At 34.8% G+C, this 25,964-nt stretch overlaps 1 protein-coding gene across 4 annotated transcripts in view; it reads left to right on the plus strand.

The window, feature by feature from the left end:
- The first annotated feature begins 5,069 nt into the window (after positions 1-5,069).
- Positions 5,070-25,964, plus strand: part of LOC132092127 (dystrobrevin beta-like) — a 32,100-nt gene continuing 11,205 nt past the window's right edge. For 3 of the 4 annotated variants that reach the window (XM_059498214.1, XM_059498215.1, XM_059498216.1), the window contains exons 1-10: positions 5,070-5,279; positions 17,407-17,471; positions 17,573-17,653; positions 18,397-18,610; positions 18,885-18,970; positions 19,257-19,411; positions 20,805-20,910; positions 21,018-21,184; positions 23,309-23,433; positions 24,954-25,025. In XM_059498214.1, the coding sequence (XP_059354197.1) occupies positions 17,408-17,471; positions 17,573-17,653; positions 18,397-18,610; positions 18,885-18,970; positions 19,257-19,411; positions 20,805-20,910; positions 21,018-21,184; positions 23,309-23,433; positions 24,954-25,025 (1,070 nt within the window). In that variant the 5' untranslated portion in view covers positions 5,070-5,279; position 17,407. Of the gene's footprint in view, positions 5,280-17,406; positions 17,472-17,572; positions 17,658-18,396; positions 18,611-18,884; positions 18,971-19,256; positions 19,412-20,804; positions 20,911-21,017; positions 21,185-23,308; positions 23,434-24,953; positions 25,026-25,964 lie in introns of those variants that run through there. The other variant, XM_059498217.1, reaches the window with a different exon arrangement.

Consider the following 25,964-nt stretch of genomic DNA (forward strand, 5'->3'; position numbering starts at 1 on the left):
CTATTTATGGAATGGTCCAGAAATCCATTTCTGTTTCCATGACAACCTCTTTTTTTTTTTTGGTCAGTAGACATTTTCCTCATCCACAAATACTATTTTCTCTCTCCTCTCTCTCTCTTTCTCACACACACATATTACTGTGTATTCTAAAATAAAGATATTTATAGTTCAAATATAATCTTGTTAAGACGTTTTATTGTAATTTCAATTTGAAAGATCACGTAATAATTTTATAGTAATGGGCTCAGAGTGTGGTGTGTTTACTTTTACTGTAAATCACCGCGCCCCCTGCTGGATAAAACACACCGACTGATGTTCATGAAGAGATTCTCACCTGTTTTTGGTTTCAGACACAGATCTGTAACATATATATATATATATATATATATATATATATTTCCAACATAAAAACGAGGAATTTATTAATACTGTTTATAAATTAAGTTTATATATCTTGTTGAAAATAAAATCTTAAACAAGCCTTTAACTGGTTTGCTGGTATAAAATGGCCTGCTGTTCATCTGTTTTAGCTGGTATTTATTATTCTTATTTAAAATAATTAGTATATTTTTCATTGAAAATTCAAACAAATTTCTATAAACACGAGGAAACTAGTAATCTAGAATTATTGAAAAAATAATTAATATATTTGGAAATAAAAATTTTGTATGTATATTTAGAATTTAAAAATAAAGAATTATTTTATAATTATTTATGAATAATAATAATAATAATTAAATACAAATAATTAATACATTTTAATTCAAAATATTGCATTTAAATGCAAGTGCATTAAGTACCAGTTCACACTCCTTTCTTTAAAAATGAGGAAACTAGTTATATTGAAGTTTACTGGCTAACAACAAGTGAATTAAAGTCTTTGGCTGTGCATATTAGACATCTTCAAGTTAATCAGCGCTGTATGGCGGACAAAACAGAACATTTAGGGTCCCAATCAGTACATTACAAACTAATTCACAGCTGTTGCCTGATCATCTATTATTATAATAATGTAAACCACTGTTTATTTGTTTGCAGTAGTACTGTATTTGTACTCAAAGTAGATAACATGTTTGCATCTCCAGCTTCATTTGTGAAGCTAAAGCCCTTTCTGCACAAGAGCGTCTGCAAGAGAGTTCCTGGAAAAGTCAAGGTTTACTGCACCAAATCTTTGGAAATCACCCATTTATGGGCAGCGGGACAGTTAATGTTCAACTCCTCTGGGAAACTGTGTTTATCTCTGTCCACCTGATCACAGGTGTACAGGTTTAACACTCCAAGAGTTCCCGGCCTTCTAAGATGTCACGGACACACAGAAATAAACTCCTCTGGGGACATTAAGCTTACAGTTCTTTTAAATAAAGCACTACTCTCTGGAGAAAGATTTCTGTAAATAAACAATCTTTTATTTATGCAGAAATCTTATTTTGTGTTGATGTATTTTGTGTGTACTGAGATAATGATTCACTAGAGAGAGAGAGAGAGAGAGGAAGAGAAAGCGAGACACAACAGCAAGAAAACACATAAAAGAGAGATTGTGTGCTGGGCCACGGAAAGAATAAAACCGGAGGACTGTGATTAATGACCTGTGTTCAAAAGTAGTAATATCATGTATCACAGAATGAATGGTGAAACCTCAGAGAAGGAGGAGCAAAAGACCCACAGTTATTTTCACCGGTCAGGTTTCTACCATTGATGTACATTAGGGGTGTGGCCAATCCTTAAGCCTGTGGCTAATGCTGGTGGGAGTGGCTACTGCACACTATGTGAGTGGCTTTGGTCTTACTCATTGCATTTCAAAATGTAGCTATATTTTAAATGTAGCTCTGCAATCATTCATTGAAATCTTCTCATTGAGATCCTTCCTCCATGCCTCTAAAACAGAGTTTGTAGACTCCTGAGATCCGACAAACATGTTATATAAAAGTGAAATCAAACCTTTACTATTACAATCTTTGGTGATTTCCTTTTTCCAAAATGGATAAAGGGGATTATATATTATTTTAAAATAAATTATATATTTTAAAACTCTATTTACTTATTTATATTACCCAAACAATAAATAATAATCAAGCAGGCTCTCAGTCAGATGAATGAATACAAAAATTAAATGACTATAAGGATATATATATAGAGAGAGAGAGTGAGAGAGAGATATATATTAATAATTTACTATTGGTTCACAATAGAGTGACTACATAAAAAGGGCTTGACAAAACAAATTGAATAGCTCCACCAAAAAATAAAAATAAAATAAGTATATATATATATATATATATATATATATATATATTTATATATATATATATATATATATATATATATATATATATATATATATATATATTGTTGAAAAATTGTGTAAATATGATCTATAAATCATGGACATTCCAAATAACATGCATTTGATTTTCATAAAAGAATGCAAATGAGAGAGCAGGTTTGTAATACAAGTATTTTGCATAATGAATTGCAACTTCTGGTATATCTGCTTACATTATAAGCCTCTCGAAAACTAAAGCAGAACAGGATATTATCAGATACTACAACCCGAATTCCGGAAAAGTTGGGACGTTTTTTAAATTTTAATAAAATGAAAACTAAAAGACTTTCAAATCACATGAGCCAATATTTTATTCACAATAGAACATAGATAACATAGAAAATGTTTAAACTGAGAAAGTTTACAATTTTATGCACAAAATGAGCTCATTTCAATTTTGATTTCTGCTACAGGTCTCAAAATAGTTGGGACGGGGCATGTTTACCATGGTGTAGCATCTCCTTTTCTTTTCAAAACAGTTTGAAGATGTCTGGGCATTGAGGCTATGAGTTGCTGGAGTTTTGCTGTTGGAATTTGGTCCCATTCTTGCCTTATATAGATTTCCAGCTGCTGAAGAGTTCGTGGTCGTCTTTGACGTATTTTTCGTTTAATGATGCGCCAAATGTTCTCTATAGGTGAAAGATCTGGACTGCAGGCAGGCCAGGTTAGCACCCGGACTCTTCTACGACGAAGCCATGCTGTTGTTATAGCTGCAGTATGTGGTTTTGCATTGTCCTGCTGAAATAAACAAGGCCTTCCCTGAAATAGACGTTGTTTGGAGGGAAGCATATGTTGCTCTAAAACCTTTATATACCTTTCAGCATTCACAGAGCCTTCCAAAACATGCAAGCTGCCCATACCGTATGCACTTATGCACCCCCATACCATCAGAGATGCTGGCTTTTGAACTGAACGCTGATAACATGCTGGAAGGTCTCCCTCCTCTTTAGCCCGGAGGACACGGCGTCCGTGATTTCAAACAAGAATGTCAAATTTGGACTCGTCTGACCATAAAACACTATTCCACTTTGAAATAGTCCATTTTAAATGAGCCTTGGCCCACAGGACACGACGGCGCTTCTGGACCATGTTCACATATGGCTTCCTTTTTGCATGATAGAGCTTTAGTTGGCATCTGCTGATGGCACGGCGGATTGTGTTTACCGACAGTGGTTTCTGAAAGTATTCCTGGGCCCATTTAGTAATGTCATTGACACAATCATGCTGATGAGTGATGCAGTGTCGTCTGAGAGCCGGAAGACCACGGGCATCCAATAAAGGTCTCCGGCCTTGTCCCTTACGCACAGAGATTTCTCCAGTTTCTCTGAATCTTTTGATGATGTTATGCACTGTAGATGATGAGATTTGCAAAGCCTTTGCAATTTGACGTTGAGGAACATTGTTTTTAAAGTTTTCCACAATTTTTTTACGCAGTCTTTCACAGATTGGAGAGCCTCTGCCCATCTTTACTTCTGAGAGACTCTGCTTCTCTAAGACAAAGCTTTTATAGCTAATCATGTTACAGACCTGATATCAATTAACTTAATTAATCATAGATGTTCTCCCAGCTGAATCTTTTCAAAACTGCTTGCTTTTTTAGCCATTTGTTGCCCCCGTGCCAACTTTTTTGAGACCTGTAGCAGGCATTAAATTTTAAATGAGCTAATTAAGTGGATAAAAGTGTAAAATTTCTCAGTTTAAACATTTGCTATGTTATCTATGTTCTATTGTGAATAAAATATTGGCTCATGTGATTTGAAAGTCTTTTAGTTTTCATTTTATTAAAATTTAAAAAACGTCCCAACTTTTCCGGAATTCAAGTTGTAGTAATAATACTGTCTGATATTAATAATCTATTATTGGTTCACCGTTGTGAGCAGTTATGAAGGTGGGGCTACAAAAATGGGATCAACAAAAATGAAAAAAAATATTTTCACGTGAACTGCCAACATTTTCAATACCTCCAAATATATCTGTATAAACATTGAATATATTTGATGATATATTATACAATTTATAAATAAATATTATAATATTTAAAATATCAATTTAATTTAAAATTAAATAAAATAAAAAATTAAATGAAAAAAACTTTAAATTAAATAAAAGTAAAATATAAACAAGATAGATAGATAGACTGAATTACTGTTTTACACACACACAAACACACACACACAGACACACACACACACACACACACACACACATATATATATATAATATTATAATTATATATAATTACATATATAAAATAAATAATTGTTTATGTAAATGTAAATATAAAAAATAATAGATTAATAAAGTAATTTAATAAAATAAAAAACAACATTAGTTACAATAGATAGATAGATAGATAATTGTATTATTATTGTATAACATATCATATATAATATAATTTATATTTACAATATTTAAAATTAAAAATGTATTTCATAAAATACAAATGCAAATTTAATAATTAATTGTTTACAAAAATTTTAATAAATTGTATTATTATAAATGTTACATAATATAATAAATATATACAGGCCATTTACATATAATATAAAATAGTTTATATTTACAATATTTACAAAATCAAAATTTGTATTATTATTGTTTATGATATTGTATTATGTATTTGGCATTATCAATAATAGTCCCCATTTCTCCAATGTGGCAATATTATGTGTAAATACTGAGAGCAACATTGTGTCGTGCTTATAACAGAGAGAGCGAGAGCGAGAGAGAGAGAGAGAGAGAGAGAGAGTTCCTTGACTTACTCGACTTACTCCAGTATGGCGATATAACGCAGAGCCGGTCTGTCGTTAGACCGGAGATCTCGTGAATGAATCGTGACTCAACTGTACTGAATCATCGGATACAATGATACAATCTAACGAGAAACCACAGGCTGAGATGAGAGTCTGATTTTGGGAGGTTTTTAACGGTATCACAGCGGCGGAAATTCGCTCCGGTGAGTCAAAACCCAACTTCTGTTCTTCACTTCACTAAACACACAGCTACAAACCAAAACCTACAACTATACACGACAATACAACGCTTTAAATAATAATGTTTTACCTATACACTATAAACCGTAAAAAAAAGTACTCATATCTGCAGGAAAGAGTGAATGAGGTGAAGATGGAGTTAATGTTTAACAACATGGCTGCTCGCTTTCATCTCTTCATTATTCTAACTTAAAGAAATAAAGTCTTAGTGTTTGGTAAGTCCTATAACACACATGCACGTGTAGAATTGGGGTCTGTTTCAGTGTGGATCGATTTAGAAAAGGCGTCTGTTCCTGCAGTCGAACCCGTTTCCGTTCAGCGAAAACAACAAACGTGAAACATCTTGAAGCTGCAACTTCAAGGGTTCACAGAGATTTCAGCTCTTCTTGTCTACTTGTGTGTTTATGGGAAATTTTGCTGCTAGTTTATGTGTTTTTTGTTGTGTTTCCGCAGGAAGTCAGATTGAGAAACTCAAACACGACAGTAAAAGGCTTTGGCAAAAAATACCGTAGTTTTACCATGCTTTTGAACAAGTACCGTGAATCGTTTCTTTTAATTACTTTGTAATAGTTACATTATTTACAAAAAAGTACTATTGTAGACCACGATATACTTTATGCATTGGTACTGAAATTCATCTTATTTATTTACCTGGTGCTATTCCAGGGTATTTCCAAAAATACCATGGTGCTATGTCCAAAAAAAAAGAAAAAAGGATGGTCTTTATGTGATACTAATGTAAATGCTCATTCAGTACCGTGGTATGACCACAGTATATTTTATGAGAATGGTGTAAATGAATCAGTTGTGTTGTTTTCTGTTTGATTGATCTGACATTGAACTTTGAGTTTTGGATTGGAAATTAATTAAACCTCTTTATTAATAAACAGTGAGACCATAGTGTACATAAAGTAATAACCTAAAGTTATTTATGTGATACTTGGAAGAAATCGATGCTGCTACCATAATGGTGGTGTCCTAAATAGCATAGTAATGCCATGGTACTTTTTGTAAGGGGCTGTAACGTGCTCTAGTGAAATATAATATAAGACAGAGCAAGTTATTAACTTTTAAGAGAAGATAACAGACGGTGTTTCTCTTTGGATTCAGACGCAATAAGACGAAAAAGTCGAAAGTGACGTTATCTGTGAGTTTAAAAGATCATGTTTGTGCATGTTTATACCAGACCAGAGAGAGCTGAAGTTGTCACCGAGGCAAAAATAACCATAGTGTGTCTTCATGCTTCATGAATGTGTGTGTGTGTGTGTGTGAGTGAGTGAATGGGCCCCTGCTGCTGCTTAAAACAAAGTGTTTGAAATCCTTGTATTCAAGTGACCTGAGTAAAAGCTCCCTCACACACACACACTCACACTGACAGACACACATGGAGGTTAACAGAGGTTTGAGATCCGGAATCCTTGGAATGTTTGTCCCCTTCATAGAATATTCTGCCTACCTGCCACACACACACACACACACACACACACACACACACACACACACACAGACACACAGATGCATGCATGTCCATATTTACAGTAGCATTCAGACATACCGATGGCCTCTTCCTGAATTAGGACTTAATAAATTAATCATACAAACCAGCAGACCCTAAAAGGTGTGTGTTCATATATTGATTGTGACATCATTGTTCAGTCTGCAGAACGTCTTGAACCTTTAAAGGGTCAGTTCAGCCAAAAATTAATATCCTGTCCTCATTTAGGGTATGTTTTTCTGACAATTATTTACTATAGAACTGAATCGTTTTTTCTTTCCATTTTCTGAAAAGTTTTGTGTATAGATAACAATGTTGTCAAAACAATCCCTTATTCACACTGATCCGTGAAAAAGACTAAAACAATGTATTATGCATGCCAGGCGAGTAGTTGGCGACGCACATGCCTATTGACTGAACTAGGGGTGTGCGATGCAAATCATCTACAACAGGGGTGTCAAACTCAATTCCTGGAGGGCCAGAGCCCTGCAGGGTTTAGATTCAACCCTAACCAAACACACCTGATTTAACTAATCAAGCCATTCTTATTTGAAAACTACATGGTATGTGTGTTGGAGCAGGGTCGGAACAAAACTCCTCAGGGCTCTGGGCCTTCAGGAATAGAGTTTGACGCCCCTGGTTTACAACAACTGTTCTCAATTCCAGTCCTGGAGTACCACTGGTCTACAATAATATCGTAAATATTGTTAAACAATGTGCGATTTTATATTATCTAGTACATTAGTACACCCATAGAGTGCACATATACACCACATGATGTAGATTAGACTACTGCGCGAGCACATTTAGAGTTTACTCTTTCATTTAGTCTTTTAAAATACATTTACCCCCAGTTTCACAGAAAAGGCCTAAGCCTAGTCATAGACTAAAATGTAAGTCTGAGCTGTTTCGACTGAAAAGCCCCTTTCACACTGCACGTTGGACCCGGCAAATTGCCGGAACATTGCCGGGTCGCCTTTTGTGTGAAAGCAAACACGTATTGATTCCGGCATTGAACCCGGGTCGGGGACCTAGTAACATTGCCGGGTTCAGTCCCGGGACAAGCGCTGTGTGAACAAAAGCCAGATCTAATGCCGTATCGTAGTTATGACGCACGTTATCGCGCGACTCTTTTACCGGCTGTTTTGAAGGAAGATCAACGTTCGCGACAAAAAAAATATGTGCAAACTGTAATGAAGCCAGGCCTGGCTGCAGGATGAAATGACTGAGGGGGCATGTGAAATTGTTAAGGGGGCTTAACTTTATTACACCATCAATGATTAATACACACTGAGATCTCGCTTTGCAACGACAGATTTTTAAATACAGAGCTCCCTAAAACACTCCATATGCAACTGCAGGTAAGTTAACCAGAGACTAGCAAATTTTAAACAGCGTAATGATGATAGATCATGTCCTATACCTTTTTAGAAGAGCTGCAGTCTCCTTGATTTGGCACTGAATGTCCTTAGAAACAACTGTATTTTCAGGAAATCACACAGTCTAAGCCAGCGTCATTTATTATGAATAATTAACCCTTTCACACTTACGTTTAAAATATTCTAACTGACTCCCGAGAGTAAGATTTTTCAAGGCGACAGTTATTTTAGAACGTTCCCCCTTAATGTTTCCATGGCAACGCGTCATATTTGTCACGTGAAACACCGCAGCCACAATAATAACACTGTATAACAGATGTAGGCTATCCTTCATTTCGTTTTTCCTTTTTTATTCGAAATATTCACAAACTTACTTACCATGTCATCAACTATCTGATATTCCGATTCTCAAATATGTTTAAGTGAGTGTGTTTGGTCGTTTAAAAACCTTTAACAATAGAGTAAACTTTATAGTGAGCCTACTTCCAGTGTGTTTGTCTGATATGAAAAACACACGTCTGCAAATTATATTTGAATAGATTGTTATTGCTGCCTTCACAGACTCCAAATGTAGGCTATTGTTTCACCAGTGCTTATGTGTAGCCTATTTAAATGTATGAAATCTAAAATAAACATTATGAGGTTGAAAACACTACATAGTTGTGATATATGACAACGTTGAGCTCGTCAGTATCTGGCTCAGCGCCAACCAACGCGAAAGACGCTTGAATCTGGCAGTAATGTCATGAGTCACAACACTGAACATTCTAAATCCCATGGGGATAAGGTTCAATTATTATTTAACTCAAAAGGTTGAACATTTTATTTTTAACCATGAAAACAAAAATGAAACAGAGGGGGCACAAGTCAGATCTGAGGGGGCATTGCCCCCTTTTGCCCCCTTGTGGCGCCGGGCCTGAATGAAGCAGAGATCAGTTAGTTCCTCACTTTTCCGCGCTGACGCCGAGATCGTTCACTAACTTCAGTGAAAGTATAACGTGCCTAGTGTTTTCGACTCATACATTACACGTCACGCCCTGATGTCACGTGTCGTTTCGGGATTTTTCTGGTTTGTGTGGAAGCACGCACATATCCCAGGTAATCACTGGCAGTGTGAAAGTGCAAAATCTAGCGACCCAGGAACAATTGCCGGAACACTTTACCCGTGTATTTGCCGGAATCGCAGTGTGAAAGGGGCTTGAAAGAAACGTGCATTGACTGATCTTACCTCAAGATCCACACGAGTAATGTTTTTTTTTCTAAGGCACATTTATAAAAAATACTTTAATGCCCTAATTGAACAATGGCCTAATCCGTCTTAAAATTCCCCTAAAAGTCAAGATAAGGGGGCAAGAATGCCCGTCTTTTATATTTATATCATCTGACTTAATATCACACAAAGAGTGACGTTTTTATCCAAATATCAGCATTATTGCAAATGTGATATTGATTTGATGAACAGCTAAATAAATGAAAAGTTCATATTAAGTGACTTAGATTTTACACACAAGAGTTCTTGTTTGTTCTGTATTTCTACAACAAAAATAGTTCCAAACAAAGCCACAGTAGAATTGTTTTTCATCTCTAAGCAACACAGGACAGTGTTTCTTTAATGAATCAATCAGCCGTTCGAACAAATCAGTTGAAAGAATGATTCAGTGACTCACTCATGCAGTGATTATAGGTTTATATTTATTTATTTATTCCCTTTTTTCCCTAAAATAATTTCAAACATCACTATTTAATTTTTTGTTTTAAAAAAATCTAAACTTTATGTATGTATTTGTACCTGCAGGTTAAATGCATTCATGTCCTTCATTAAACAGGCTGTGAATGCATCTAAATAAAGCTTCAGATTCTAATTACATTTGATTGGTAAAAGCTTTATTGTGTTTTACTGCTTGAATTTATTGATCAAATTTAAGAATTTGACACAAAAAGGTAAAAAATTATTTAAACTCGTTGGAATAGTTAATTTCTGTTACTCCTGCAAACTAACCAATGCAGAGAATTTGAAGAATATCAAAAGCTTTGGTAGTCAGCTGTCCACGGCAAGCACAGTAACACACAGAAACAGAATATCTACTGTCTAATCATTATCAACAAAATTAAAGAAAATATCAAGATTTTTTTTGTCACCATATTCATATTCACATTTACATTTTTTATAGTTTACATGGAGAGGATAATCTTATCTCCTGTTTTCAAAAGTTTGTATTTTCAAGCCCCCAAAACCCCATTGTCAAGTAAACTGCTGTGGCCAAAATTCATATAAAGTTTGCAGACTTTATACTTTAGCTTACAGACATTCTTCAAAATATCCTTTTGTGTTCAACAGAAGAAAGAAATGAATACAGGTTTTGAATAACTTGAGGGTAAATAAATAATTTTGCCTGCCTTAATTATTTTTTTACTGTTCTCTGAGGTCCACTTATAATGTTATCAACATCAAAAAAACTCTACTGAAGTAATAGGCTATTTTCTGTCTTGCTACATTACTGTCAGATGACTCCGATCCGTTATATTCGCCACAGCATCCTCTTTTTGTTTAAATTTTTCAGAAAATCCTGTGTTGAATTGTGCTTTGTTTGTAAACAAATCCACAGAAAAATGAGGGAAACAAAGGACTAAGTTCTTACTGACACAATCTAGATCTTCATTAGAACGAATGTTTATCCACTCTTTCAGAAGAAAGGCGATGCAAAGACTGTTTTTTCACAGCTTGTTTTCTTCAGAGCATCTTTATCGTTTGGTTTCTGTGTAGACCTGCATTTGCTGCTCTAGTTATTTACACTACATGCGTGAATCCGTGGGCGGGGCTAAACAGACAGTGATGTAGAAGCAGGCTTTGACCTTCTTCTGCGGAGGCGGGGTTTAGACAAACTGTTACATCATGAAGTGGCACATTCCACAAGCTGTTGTTTGACAGATCAACTTCAATATAAGCTGTTTTTAAACCAATTTAGTTTTGAGTTTCAGGATGTTTTTATAGTACAATGACCTCTAAAATGTCAAAAGATCAAGGGAATTTTGATTTCTCAGTTCATGGCCACCTTAACACACTAATGAAATGTTACTAGGTTGAATAGGTTTAATCCAGATGCACCTGTTGATGACCTCATCAGAAAGAACTGTTGGCCTTTATTTACAACAGTTTATTTATGAAGATGATGTTGGAATCGTGTTCTTTTTTAGTGTGCTTGGTACTGGAAGCATATTTTCTATTTATTCTCTTTACAAGATTTTCAAAGCATTCTTAAAGAAACACTTAAACTAAACTAAACAGCTATGGGGTGAATCTCAACATTTGACTTTTGAAGAATGTGTTTGAATCAGCCATAATTTATCAGAATAAAAATAATTTATCAGGAGTAAAAAACAATAAAAAAAATCTTTAGGGCTAAACATTGAAAATAATACACATATTTTAGATAAATGTGTAATATTTAGTAGACTGATTGTTTAGGGAGTCACTGTTGAGCTCTAGTGTTACTATTTCCACAGCACCATGACTTCTCTGATTGGTGGATCTTTATGCAGGATTATGGGTAGTTAAAAGCACATATCATCACTTAAAACTTATTCTATCCTAAAATCAATTGTATCGTAAAAATGAATAGATTTGCTTGGATAAATTACATGCATATGTGTGTGTGTATACACTTATTTATTTATAATAAATGTGTTCTTGACAGCTTTCATTAGTTATCCTGCATTTCACTGTGTTTAACTTCTGGGCTTTTGGCTTTATTTGTCTCTGTACAAAATGCAAATAGAGCTGATGCCAGTCCTGTGAAACACAAACACACACACAAAATCTCTCCTGTGCTCTGTCATGTCTCTGCTGAATGGATGTAACGGCTGAGTTTGATCTTATTTTTGTGCACAATGACATTGAGCTGCATGAGAAAAAGATGCTGATGGAGAACAGAGGAGCGTCTGAAAGAGAGATTAAGGCCGCTGTCTGCGGGAACCGTCCGAAGGCTTTGTTGATCTCTAGAGTAGATATTCAATCATATGCTTCACATCACGCCAGAGAGAAACTGATATGAGCTGGCAGACGAAGAAAAGAACACAAACTCCTAAATAAACGAATAAAAAATATCTTCAGATGATTAATTAAGACACTTAATAGATGCTAAATATACACATAGTATTTAAGCATGTGTGGTGTTTAAACAGGCAGATGGAGCTGTCAGTTGTGGTCGTCATAGAAAAGGTTACTGTGGTAAATGTTTCCATAACACAGTCATACTCCGCTGCTACTGTAGAGAGTTACAAACCAGCTGATGAATTAATAGTAATTATTCCTTTTAAATATTATGCCACACACACTTACTCTAACAGGTGAAAACCTGTTTCAGGCCGGTTGACATATTAATGTTGGGCGAGCGTTTGCGTTTTTGCTATCCAATGTTTTATTGATTATGTAAATGTGTTTTTATTGCTAACTTAAACACTTGGTGTTCTGTGGTGTCTTCAACATTACTACAGTCATCTGAAGTAGTTGTCGACCGATATTGTTTTTTTTTTGACTGCCGATATCTTGCAAAGCAATCCTTTGAAAATTAATTACAAATAAATGTGTAAAATAAACACTTTAGATGACAAAGTATTTTTCATAAATAAAATATTTAATAAAAATATAATTAAAAAGGAAGTAAACGCTAACCAACAGGGCGCTTAATACTGTGTACACAGAACACAGATAAAATGACATGAATATGACAGTGGGCAAATGCATAAAGCGCAGCATAATTTGAAATCACGAGTTTAAAGCATTCAATTACTATGGACCATCAAAATAAAAGTCCCTTGAACATTGGCCAGATGTCGGCCGATATATCGGCCTTGGCAATATATCGGTCGACCACTAATCTGAAGACAGTTTGACACCAATGTAATGTTATCTAGCTGCAAGATGAGGTTTTGAAATTGCTAAAATTGTTGTGAAAGCCTTGCAAGCATCAATTAAGATGGTTTGATCATTATAAACAAATCAGTAATGTTTTGCACCACCTGCAATTTTTTGTGAAGCAACATTTACAAATTTACATCTGTCATGGAGTCATTGCAAATTGTAAACAATTTGATGTATTGGATTTAAAAAAAAAAATTTGTTTTTAAATATTTAAAAATGAATGTATTCAGATTGTTATCTTATATTTTTGTGTAGTAATAAAATTTTTTTATATATATATATATATACACTGTATACACACACACACACACACACACACTCATGCAGTTATTTTAAATCTTTTTTAAATATTGAAAACATAATTGGTACATAATATATGCATACATATGTATACGTATACACACACACACACACACACACACATATATATATAAATATATATATATATATATATATATATATATATATATATATATATATATGTATATAATATATGTAAGGTATATGCACGACGTGGGGACAAAGAAAACACCCAATGTGGAGCAAATTATTATATTATGTACAATATTTATTTTAAATATATTTTCTGTATATTTTTCTGATACAAATAAGGAAATGTGTTATAGTTATATAAAACATAATAATGTTTTGTTTGTGTTGGCTCTATTAATGTTGGCATGTCAAGTATAAACATTTTTGTTGAGCTTTGGACTGTAGCTGTTGTTTCATAACTGCACATAAGCAGTGAACCAATAGTATCTATCTGGCTGTATTATTAATATCTGGCTGTAATATTAATATCTGAGAGCATTAGTCAGTGTGAGTATAGCAGCAGCATTCTGTTCTGGTTTGGTCTCGAAGGGGCCATGATGTCTGAAGTGAGCTGAGCAGCACAACTCTGGCTTCGATTCTGAACTGAATGCAGGTATGAATGGAGGTTCGAGAATGAACTGCATCAGCACAAGCTAAAATCTGTCTGACCACACACACATGCCTCATATGGTGCCTTTACATAATTGTTTTCCACTTATAGTGTGTGACGGAAAGGTCATGTGTTTGGGCGGCTGACAGGAATAGTCACTGCCGCCCGCCTGTGTGACTCCTCTTCTTCTTCCACTTTGAGGGTGTTTGTGCTTGTGCAGAGACAGAGACGGTGAGTTAATTAATAGTAAACTCCAGCGGCTGTTTAATACTGAAGTGAAGCTGAAATGGATCAAAGAATTAAAAACTACATTAGACAACTGGGGTGTGTTTCTGTGATGCATCACCTGGCATTATGGCTTGGTTTCTTCACCTCAGCCCTTTTCTCATGAGAATTGTGTGCTGTTTGTGGAGTCATGCATCAAATGTCAGTTTAGTCATTCGCCTTAAAATAGAAATAGAATATCTCTTCCCTGTATCTCATGTATGGCAACACCAGTTTTCAACACCAGTTTCCCACTGAATGCATACAATGCATGGATCTAAAAGTTACTTAAAAGTGTCTGCACAAAAAAACTACTAGATATTAGCATCTGCATAAATGCTATATATATATGATTAAAACATTTTATAAAATGCAAATATATATGTGTGTGTGTATCAAGGCCTAATATATAAATATGTTTGTATTATTAATTATTTACATTTATTTGAAATATTGTAAACAAATTTTATATATTATAGGTTTATATATTAGTTTTTTATTTATATTTTCTGCACCTAGATTTTTAAACCGTGTAGGAGTCAGATGTATTGGACTGTTGCTTTGATTAATGTGTGATTAATGTGACACAAGTTTGTGTGTGTGTGACTAAACTGAAGTAAACACACATTTTTGATTAGGGCTGCTCTGATCACGATCGGCCGATTGTTATGCGCATCTCGTCAGTAAAGCCGGTTCTCTAATCAGCGGTAAATTCCCTCAGGTGTGTGATTTCACATAGAGCAGCTGTTACTACACGGAGCCATTGTTCACTGAGAAGATGCGCAAATCCACGTTCATTTTCAGAGTTTATTTGCGCATCTTCTCAGTTAACAACGGCTCTGTGTAGTAACAGCTGCTCTATGTGAAATCACACACCTGAGGGAATTTACCGCTGATTAGAGAACCGGCTACATTACCCATGTATTATCCGAAATCTCAGTGTGAAAGGGGCTTAGTTTAAAAAAATAAACATTATTTTTCACATAATTTACCTTTCCACACCATTCTCTCCCTTCTCCTATAAACGCACTGATCATTTCCTGCTTTTATGAAGTCCCTCCCTCATAAATACACAATGGGCCCTGATTGGTTAGCTAGCCCAGTGTGTTGTGATTGGCTCAACCGCCTCTAGTGCGCGTCTAAATGTCCCGTCCCTCACCTCAGTGGCATGTGCTCCGGTTGTATTGTGTTGTCCAGACTTTTAGATACGCTGTAATTTGTAAATGCTACTGCTTCTGTTTGCTTTTAATATATGGTTTTATCCTGATTTAACCTTTAATACAGTACGGCAACGGCACGCACATCCATGTTTAATGCTCCTCATAGCTATGTGAAAATGCGTGTGTATAAATCAAACAGTTCATTGTTGAGAGAGAGAGAGAGAGCAGGGCGATGCGATGCGAGGAATAGTATTAAAGAACCGCTGTTTTAGAAAATTGATTTTGAATCTTGTGAATCCATTAGAATTGTTAGAAGACAGAATCGTGATTCATATATGAATAGATTTTGATGTGCATTACCATTTTTCTTCCTCTTCTTTAAAGCAGTATAGCATGGTCTCGCCCACTTTGTTGCATGTTCCTGGGGGCGGGGGTTATCAGGGTTTGTGATGTCACAAACCCGGGAAGTAACTTGTTGTAGTCCCCACGCGCCGTTTTTGTGGGTATTAAATTGCCAGAATTTTAAAAGACTATCTCCGTTTGCATCGAATCTTCAGTGCCGCAACTTTGCAGATATTGTTTATGCTTAAACAGCAACATTACAATCTAACTAACATTAAAAACGTCACAGCCTGTGATGCTGTATTTCTTCATTAAAGGTCATTGTGATTAAAACTGTTTATGAAAGTTTCAGTCCTATGCTGAAGTCGGTGTGTTGATAATCTTTAGTGTGTCTGTGTGATGAGTGTTAATGTGAGTTCAGGACTCTGGAATGTTTTAGCAGTGAGGTGCTGTGCGTCTGGATCGACTTGTTTGAGAAATGATTCCTACTTAAGTGTGAGTTCACACAGAAAACAGTTCAAATAAAAGGATTTAAAGGTAATGAAGACAGAACAGTTGAAGAAGACCGTGAATGAAGAACATAATGACTTCTTACCAAGTGTTTGGATGTCAGCTTTAGTTGTTAAACATATCTGTTGTCAGTGTCCCAGGGCATTATGGGTAAATCTCTGGAGACCCTCAAATACCCGCAGGAATGTGTGTACACATGCTTCAATGCTTTGCAGTAAGCAGAGAGAGATTTGGTTCTGTTCTTAAAAGTGAAACTGAAATTCATTTATGTGGAAGCTGTCAATGAGTGTCACAAAGTCATTTTTAACAGGTTTTTGGCACATCTGGTTGCTGGGGTTTTCTGGGTGGTTGCTACTTGCTCTGCAAATATCTAACTCACCGTGTTTTCTAATTATTAAGAGGTTTGAAAATTCTCTGTTTTGACTTTTTTCCCATTCAGATTTTTTAACTTCTAATCTATAATAATTTAACAATTAAATATAAAATAGTGTTAAATTGAGTATTAATAATAAAAAAAATCATTGTTTAAAATAAAAAAAATATATGAATTTACAATTAATTTCATGTTTTTTTGCATTTGTGAATTATTATTATTTTTTTTTACATTTTAGAGAAAATCCAGTGCATTTCTTTTTCCAAATTTTTTTATTTTATTTGTTTCTATTTAGTTAAAATTTGGTTAAGATCAGAATGTATAATTCATAATTTTTCCTCATCTAAATCCAGCTTTATTGGGTGCCATTACTAAACTAGTTTTATTTGAGATCATTCATAAATAATTGATGTTTTATTTTATGTAACAAGAATCTCATTACCATCATATTTCATTACCATCATGCATGGTTTAAAAAAACCTAACACTGTTACATATCATGCAAAAATTTATGGATTTTTCATTCAGTAATTTGTTCACTCATTCATTCACTCCGTTAATTTAGTTACAAAAAAATCCTCTTGATCAACGTTGATCAAGGCCTTGATGTGACAGTTTTACGTTCTAGAAATTTTTGAAAGCAATCATTTGTTTCAAGATATCAAAAGTGCCTCTAATTTAATAATTACCCACCTGTGGTTAATTTCTCTCTGTGTGTCTCTAGGATGATAGAGGACAGGTGGAAAGGGAATGTCATGGCCGACAGGAAGCAGATCTTCACAGATATGAGTGAGTGCCACCCACACACCCACCACATGACCTTTGACCCCTATTGCATGTGTTCATTAGCTAGTGCATCTGAATATAAATGTGTGACTTTGATTCTTCAGAGACACAGAATTATGACACCATCCGGCTGTCTACGTACCGCACCGCCTGCAAGCTCAGATTCATTCAGAAGAAATGCAACCGTGAGTATCCGTCACATCAAAACACAACTGACTGATGTTGCAAAAGATGCATTTTCAGTGTTGTTTGTGAGTTCAAATATAAGCTCTATAAAACTAGTAAGAAACCTAAGATAACCAGAAATACACTACTGATCATAAGTTGGGCGTCAGTAAGATTTTCTTTTTTTGTAAAGAAACTGATTTTCTTAGTTTTCTTAAACAAGGATGAATTAAATAGATCAAGAGTGACAGTAAAGACATTTATAATGTTGCACAAGATTTCTATTTCAAATAAATGCTGTTCTTTTGAACTTTCTGTTCCTCGAAGGACCCTGAAAAAAATTCAGGTTAGGCAGCACAACTGTTTTTGACAATAATAATCAGAAATGTTTCTTGAACAGCAAATCTTCATATTACAATGATTTCTGAGGATCATGTGACGCTGAAGACCAGATCAATAATGCTGAAAATACAGCTTTTATTACAGGAATAATTTACACTTTAAAATATATTCAAATAGAAAACCAAAAAAAAAAAAATACTTCACAATATTACAGTTTTTACTGTATTTTGATTACATAAATGTGGCCTTGGTGAGCAGAAGAGACTTCTTTCATAAACATAAAAAATCTTGACCCCATCATTTAAAATCACATTGTTCTCCAGTTTCAAGTTTAAAAGTAAGTTCTTCATTCCACGTTTAGAGTAATCTGGAAGTTTTATTACCATGTAATTCTCTCTATTTCATGTGTTTTCTCTCTCAGTGCATCTGGTGGATGTGTGGAACATGGTCGAGGCGTTTCGTGACAACGGTCTGAACACGCTGGACGTCTGCACCGAGATCAGCGTGGCTCGGCTGGAGACCATCATCACCTGCATCTACCAGCAGCTAAACAAACGGCTGCCCACCACACACCAGATCAACGTCCAGCACAACACCAGCCTGCTGCTCAACTTCATGCTGGCGGCACACAACAGGTGAAAGTGTGTGTGCTGTGTTTGCCAAAGTTGGGTCAAATTTATCAAAAAGTAACATTGAAGACATTTAGAATGTTACAAAAGAGTTCTATTCCAAATAAATGCTGTTCTTATGAACTGTCTATTCATTAAAGATTTCAGAACTAATGTGTCATGGTTTCCGCAAAATATGAAGTAGCACAACTGTTTTTAATGTTGTTGAAAATAATAATAATGTTTCTTGATCAGCAAATCAGCATCAGATCATTTGAGGGTGAAACTGTGTGTTTTGCAGTGATGCTCAGGGAAGGCTGATGGTGTTTTCAGTGAAAGTGATGCTCTCAGTGCTGTGTGGAGGGAAACTGGTTGATAAACTTCGCTGTAAGTTCATTCATCGATTTCAGCAGTGTCTCCCACTAGTGGACAAGTAAAATCAAGTCAAGTCATCTTTATTTATTTAGTGCTTTATACAATACAAATTGTTCCAAAGCAGCTTCACAGTTATAGACATGAAAATAATAGAATCAATGATGCACATCTTCAAATATGAGACAAATTCAAATTCTGCTCTACAGAAGACAACAGTGTCATTATTCAGTGCAGGGATGTTGACAATTAAATGCAAATTTCTTGGCCTATATAACAAGTGTGTTTGTGTGTGTGTTAGATATTTTCTCTCAGATATCAGATACACATGGTGCGATGGTGATGTCCAGGTTTGACCACTTCCTGCAGGAGGGGCTGAAGCTGCCCACTGCCGTGTTTGAGGGGCCGTCGTTCGGCTACATGGATCACTTTGCCAGATCCTGCTTTCCTCAACAAGTAACGATTTCACACGTTTCCAAACTTTGTCTAGTTAGTGGTGTTTACTAAACCTTACTATTATTACTCATATAGGGTTAGTAATCTGGACAAACCCAGAACATTGACTGATAGACTGCACGACTGATCATTTGTGCTACAGAATTAGTAAGGGAGTAGTAGTACTTCATATCATGCAGTCTGATGAAGTGATCAGACTTACAGTTTTGACCTGGTGCAGGGTTCTCAATTATGGAAAAATCATTTTCAAAAATCAAATTATTTTGGTCAGTAAAAAGCGTTATTTAACACAATTGCTCATTGACTTTGGAAAGCCAGATCATGCGTTTATTGAACTTTTTTATTGTCTTTGTAACAGTCGGTTTACTTGAATGTCAATTATAATTTAGCTGAAAAAGAAATTTAAAAAATGTTTCAAAATTAGATGCAAATACATTATGCCTTAAATGCTCAGAATTCCTTAGCAACATCTTAGCAACAGCATAGCAGTGTCCAAAACACTGAGAATACCTTAGCAACACCCTAGCAACAGCATAGCAGTGTCCAAAACACTGAGAATACCTTAGCAACACCCTAGCAACAACATAGCAGTGTCCAAAACACTGAGAATACCTTAGCAACACCCTAGCAACAGCATAGCAGTGTCCAAAACACTGAGAATACCTTAGTAACACCCTAGCAACAGCATAGCAGTGTCCAAAACACTGAGAATACCTTAGCAACACCCTAGCAACAGCATAGCAGTGTCCAAAACACTGAGAATACCTTAGCAATACACTAGCAACAGCATAGCAGTGTCCAAAACACTGAGAATACCTTAGCAACACCCTAGCAATGACATAGCAGTCCACAAAAAACTGAGAATACCTTAACAACCACACAGCAACACTCTAGCAACAGCATAGTAGTGTCCAAAACACTGAGAATACCTTAGCAACACCCTAACAACAGCATAGCAGTGTCCAAAACACTCAGAATACCATAGTAACAGCATAGCAGTGGCCGAAGCACTAAGAATACCTTAGCAATACCCTAGCCAACAGCATAGCTGTGCCCAAAACACTGAGAACACCTTAGCAACCACATAACAACAGCATAGCAGAGCTTTAAACAATCAGAATATCTTTGCAACTAAAAAGCAACTGCATAGTAGTGTCCAAAATGCCCAGAGTATCTTAGCAACCATGTAGAGATGCCCTAGCTACAGCATATCAGTGTCCTTAACTCTCAGAAAATACCTTTTATCATATAGCAAAACCCTCGACTAGCGACAGCAGGTTTTGCACAAGAAAAGTACCAGTCAAATGTTTGTCAGAACATGAAGAATGTGTAAATGTGCCATAGTTTGTCATCAATGTTTTTTTTTATCTGTGTGTGTGTGTGTGTTTAACAGAAGAAGGTGATGCTGAACATGTTTCTGGATACTCTGATGTCAGATTCTCCTCCTCAGTGTCTCATTTGGCTTCCTCTGCTGCATCGGCTGGCAAACGTGGAGAACGGTAACAAACACACACTGAATAATATACGCTTCAATTATTCATATTACTCAGACTTATTTAACTCCATGAACATTTTTTCCAGCACACTGAATCTCTGTCTTTCTCAGTTCATCATCGGGTGGCGTGTTCTTTCTGTCGGTCGGAGGGCATGACGGGATTCCGTTATCGCTGTAAGCAGTGCTTTAACTATCAGCTGTGCCAGAACTGTTTTTGGCAAGGCCATGCAAGCGGAAACCACAACAACCAGCACGAGATGAAGGAGCATTCGTCCTGGGTGAGGATCAGCTACAGTTGTCATGTCACACTTGTGTGTATATATATATATATATATATATATATATATATTAGGGATGTGATGAGACCTGAGCGATCTGATGTGTCTTGTGAGATCTCACTGGTCCGACTGGCAATGTTTACATAAAAGCTGCAAGATTAATCGTTTAAAGATGGTGATCTCAATTCAGACACACACGCAATCTGAAACGCAAACGATTCAGCTATGTCTATTATGACTGGTTCACATTGCGAGTGTCAGTGGAGCGTGAGAAGCACATTTTCTTGCTTCCCATGTTAATAAATCATTATTTAAGTGATCCAGAAAGAGCAACACAAACAGTTTTTTTTTCAACCACACATCATTATTTCTGTGTTACATACACTTAGATAACAGAACTCTACAGTAGCGATCAAAACGAAAATATCTTAACACGTGTATGGATTGTAACGCAATATCCTCTTCTGCCACGAGGTGGCGACAAACTGCCCGTTTAAAAAAAGTATTTTTCATTGAATTGTTCATTCAAAGTATTCTCATTGAGAAACCGGTCTTGATGAATTAGACACTGACTTAATTTTTTTTTATTTGTTCAAATGAATGTGTGCGTGTATATATTTATTTATATATATATATATATATATATATATATATAAACATGATTCTCAATTTATCCAGAATCTTGCAGCTGTAGTTTACATGTTGTTTTACTGATGCATATAATTCATTAAAAAATAAGTGTAATTTTATAAAGTAAGTTGATTTCAAAATGCACCTAAATTTTTTGCATTTTGTGTTTTTCAGTTGAATAAGAGTCTATTTTTACTATATATTTCATCATTAAGGATTTCTTCAAAAAGTCTAAAAATCTCATCTCGTCTTGTTCTCAAGGGATAAGTGTCTCATCACACCCCTAATAAATATATATAGTTTTATGTTTTTTAGTTGTACACTTATAATGTTACGATACTTATACAGAGTTTTGCACTTTTTGCATAATTTAGATATATCACTTTCCACCATCTAGGAACATGGAAAACCAGGAAATATCATGGAATTTTGTATGGGAATTGATAAAAAAAAAATGAAATCATGGAAGTTAATAAAATTATAAAAGTTTTCTTTTAAAAGTTCAAATGTACCGTTCAAAGGTTTGGGGTTGGTAGGATTTTTAAAAAGTCTCTAATGTTCACACAATGCTATGTTCACACTTGGCGTCTTTTTCGAAGCTGCCGGCGTCTGTTTTATATTCTAACCCTATGGAGTAAATCGTGTTTTCAAAAAAGTCTTGAGTGCTTTTTAAAACGTCACCGCTGGGTCTTTTTCTGCAGTTTAGAGCATCTTTTCAATTTGAAAAAAATTCAACTTTTCTGAAAAAAAAAAAAAAAAAAAAACGCCTTTCGTTAAGCGCCTCTTTGACAGCTGACCAATGACAAGCGAGTGACGAGTCATTTCCATAACAAAAACAACGAGAGGAGAAAGGAGAAGATAGCTGGTAGACAGATCGCACTAGTTTTGGAACACAAGGAGTTGTATGATATGAGTACAAAACTTTATATACTCTAAAAAATATATATGCCTCAAACCAAAGCTCTTGTACTCAATTGTTGATTTCAGTATACTTTAAAAAGTAATTTATTCCTGTGATGCACAGCTGTATTTTCAGCATCATTACTCCAGTCTTCAGTGTCACATGATCCTTCAGAAATCATTCTTCTGATTTGCTGCTCAAGAAACATTTATTATTATTATTATTATTATTATTAGTGTTAAAATATTTGTGCTGCTTAATATTTTTGTTAAATATGTTTTGTAACATTATAAATGTATTTACTGTCACTTTTGATCAATTGAATGTATCCTTGCTGAATAAAATAATTAATTTCTTTAAAACAATCTGACTAACCCCAATCTTTTATGGTTGTTTTAATGTTTTCATGGTGTTTTATGTTGTGCAGGTTTCCCACAGGCTGGAAAACCATTGAAATGTCTATACTAAACTGATTTCTTTATGCAAATGGATCTGTTACTCAATCCAAAAACAGTGCAACAAAATACAAGCGGAAACTTTTCATGTCTTTGGGCTTTCAATTTTGGTTCCTTATATCTGTGTGTTTGTTCCAGAAATCTCCAGCTAAGAAGCTGGGTCGTGCCATCAGTAAAACCTTTGGCTGTGTGCCGAGCAGAGAGCCATCCCACCCCATCTACCCAGAATACCCCGAGAAACCCCTCAACCTGTCCAATATAGTGTAAGACAGTCTCACACACACACACACACACACACACACAGTCCTCTGTCTGTTGGGATTGTTTCTATTGGTGCCCAGCAAGCATCACATGATCACATTGACACACTGATGAGTGTCAGACAGAAACACTCAACAGAGACAGAGAGAGACAGAGGAGGAGATTGCTTTCATTATCTGCTTACAGACGTGTGGTCAGTTATGATTTTGTCTTCATTCTGCTGTCTGTTTGTCTCGATCTGTCTGTTTTCCCAGGAATCCTGCTCTGTGTCTCTCTCTGTTCTGTCTGTGTTGCTTCAGTCTCTTAGTTTTGCATGACTTACCAGTGTGTGTGTCTGTGTGTGTGTGTGTTTGGGTCAGTTGAACAGTATAATGTTCAATTTAATATGAATGCATGGATTTTTTTTGTGTGTGAGAGAGAGAGATAGAGAGAAAGTATGTATAGATTGTTTTCAAGGTGTCTATGAACTTATTTACATCAATCAAGATGTTAGGTTAAAGTATGCATGCACATATAATGGAAAATGACTGTGTGTGTTATGATTTGTTAGTAATTATTTGATGCTTTTCTAATTTATCATCTTTTAGCTGTTTTGTAGTTCACTGCAAATATAATGATTTTTTTAATTGCATATATATTTCCCATCTCTCAATAAATGTGAAACTATGCATGAATAATGATTTTTTTTTATTTTATCAAAATGTTGTTTAATCTAGTTATTGACATATATTATCTTATATTATGAATTACTACTTAATATTAAATTATGTAGGTATTACATATTACACAGAAGTGCATCTTGAAAAACAATCTGATAATTTGCTAAAATATCACTAATTTTAATATTATTAAATATTACCTAATTTGATGGTGCTGAGTTCAATTATATATTTTAATTGCATAGTTTTTTGTTGTTTTTTCCTTTTTCTTTCTCTTTCTTTCTAAGAATGAGATGTCTTCATTCTCAGTATGTAAAAAAAAATCATTATTATTAAATTAGTTAAATTGGTTAATATTTAGTGTATGTGTGTGTGTATATATATATATATATATATATATATATATATATATATATATATATATATATACATATATATACATACATACAATATATGTGTATGAATCAGCAACACAAATCAGAAAAATTAACAAGCAGTCAAATGTCAAAAGTTTCCATTTAATCTGCAATTTGCAAAGGAGTGAACAAAATGAAATTATATAGATATACAGATATTTGTGAACTGGCTTAGGAATTATGTCTTTTGGTCTTTATAGTGTTTTTTTCTGGTGATTAAGGGATAATACAAAACTTCTTCACCTTACAAATGGTTGTCAAAAGTAAAAAAAAAAAGCTACTAAATGGATCAGATTTTGTGATAAAGTGTGACATACAAAATACTATTTTTGAATTCAGAACCTCAGAATTGGTGAGAAACAAGTATTGGATTGCAAATATGATGCAGGGTGGTTTTGTTTTGTTACATATAGATAACAATATTATTGTGTATTTCTTTTCGTCCAGTCCTCCCCGTCCAATAGGAAACATGAATGAACCAGTTCTGCCCCCGTCTGCAGGCCCCAGCCCCACGAAGAGGTGAGCACCTGCTCTTCACCTTTGACCTTTTAGAGCAGTCAGTTTATAGTGTTTGATGTGTGAGAAGTTTTATTTAATCTCTAAGAAATTCATAAATTTAGAGAGAGAACATTCAGCTAAAACTTTCATAATTTCTTCTACACACAGATTTCAAAATAATTGTAACAATATCTTACTGTACATCATGTAGTGATGCCTGCAATCATGTTATAAAATACAAACTATTTATTTTAATAATTAGTGTCTTTTAGTTTCTCAACAACACTAATATTTTACTGTTAAATATAAAAAACAGGTGTTGTTACTCAAATTTTGCTGTGGAAAAAAAAGTGTAAAAATAAAGACATTGCGTATATTGTCTTTTAAAAATATAATATTTTTTATTTAATTAAAAAGGTTTGACCAAATAACAGGTATTAATTTAAGCAATTTTATGTACAGTTTCATTTCCAATACATTTTTCTCTCAAATGAATTTGCAATAGAAGATCACATCATGGTGGTTTGGCTGTAATATTACGTCTTGAATGGGGGAAAAAATGGCTTTAATAAAATGTTTAAAAAACAAGTTATACTTTTGTGTAAGGCTGGAAGATTTAAAGGGTTAGTTCACCCGAGAATGAAAATTCGTTGATATTCTACTCACCCTCGAAGCATCCTAGATGTATGTGACGTTCTTCTTTCACAATAATCCAGTCGGAGTTATATTAAACATTGTTTGTGCTCTTTCAATGGGGGTAAGCAGGTGTTTGTTATCAACAGTTCAGAAGACGTGAAATAAAGTACACACAGCTTTAATAAAACGGCTCCGGGGGGTGAATAAAGGCCCCCTGTAGTGAATCCATGCGTTTTTGTAAAATAAATATCCAGATTTCAAATGTAATAAACAATTTTTTTTCTCATTTCTGCTGACTGAAGATGTGCAGGTGTAAGATAAAAC

This window comes from Carassius carassius, chromosome 18, assembly GCF_963082965.1.
Source record: "Carassius carassius chromosome 18, fCarCar2.1, whole genome shotgun sequence".
NCBI classification, from domain to species: Eukaryota; Metazoa; Chordata; class Actinopteri; order Cypriniformes; family Cyprinidae; genus Carassius; species Carassius carassius.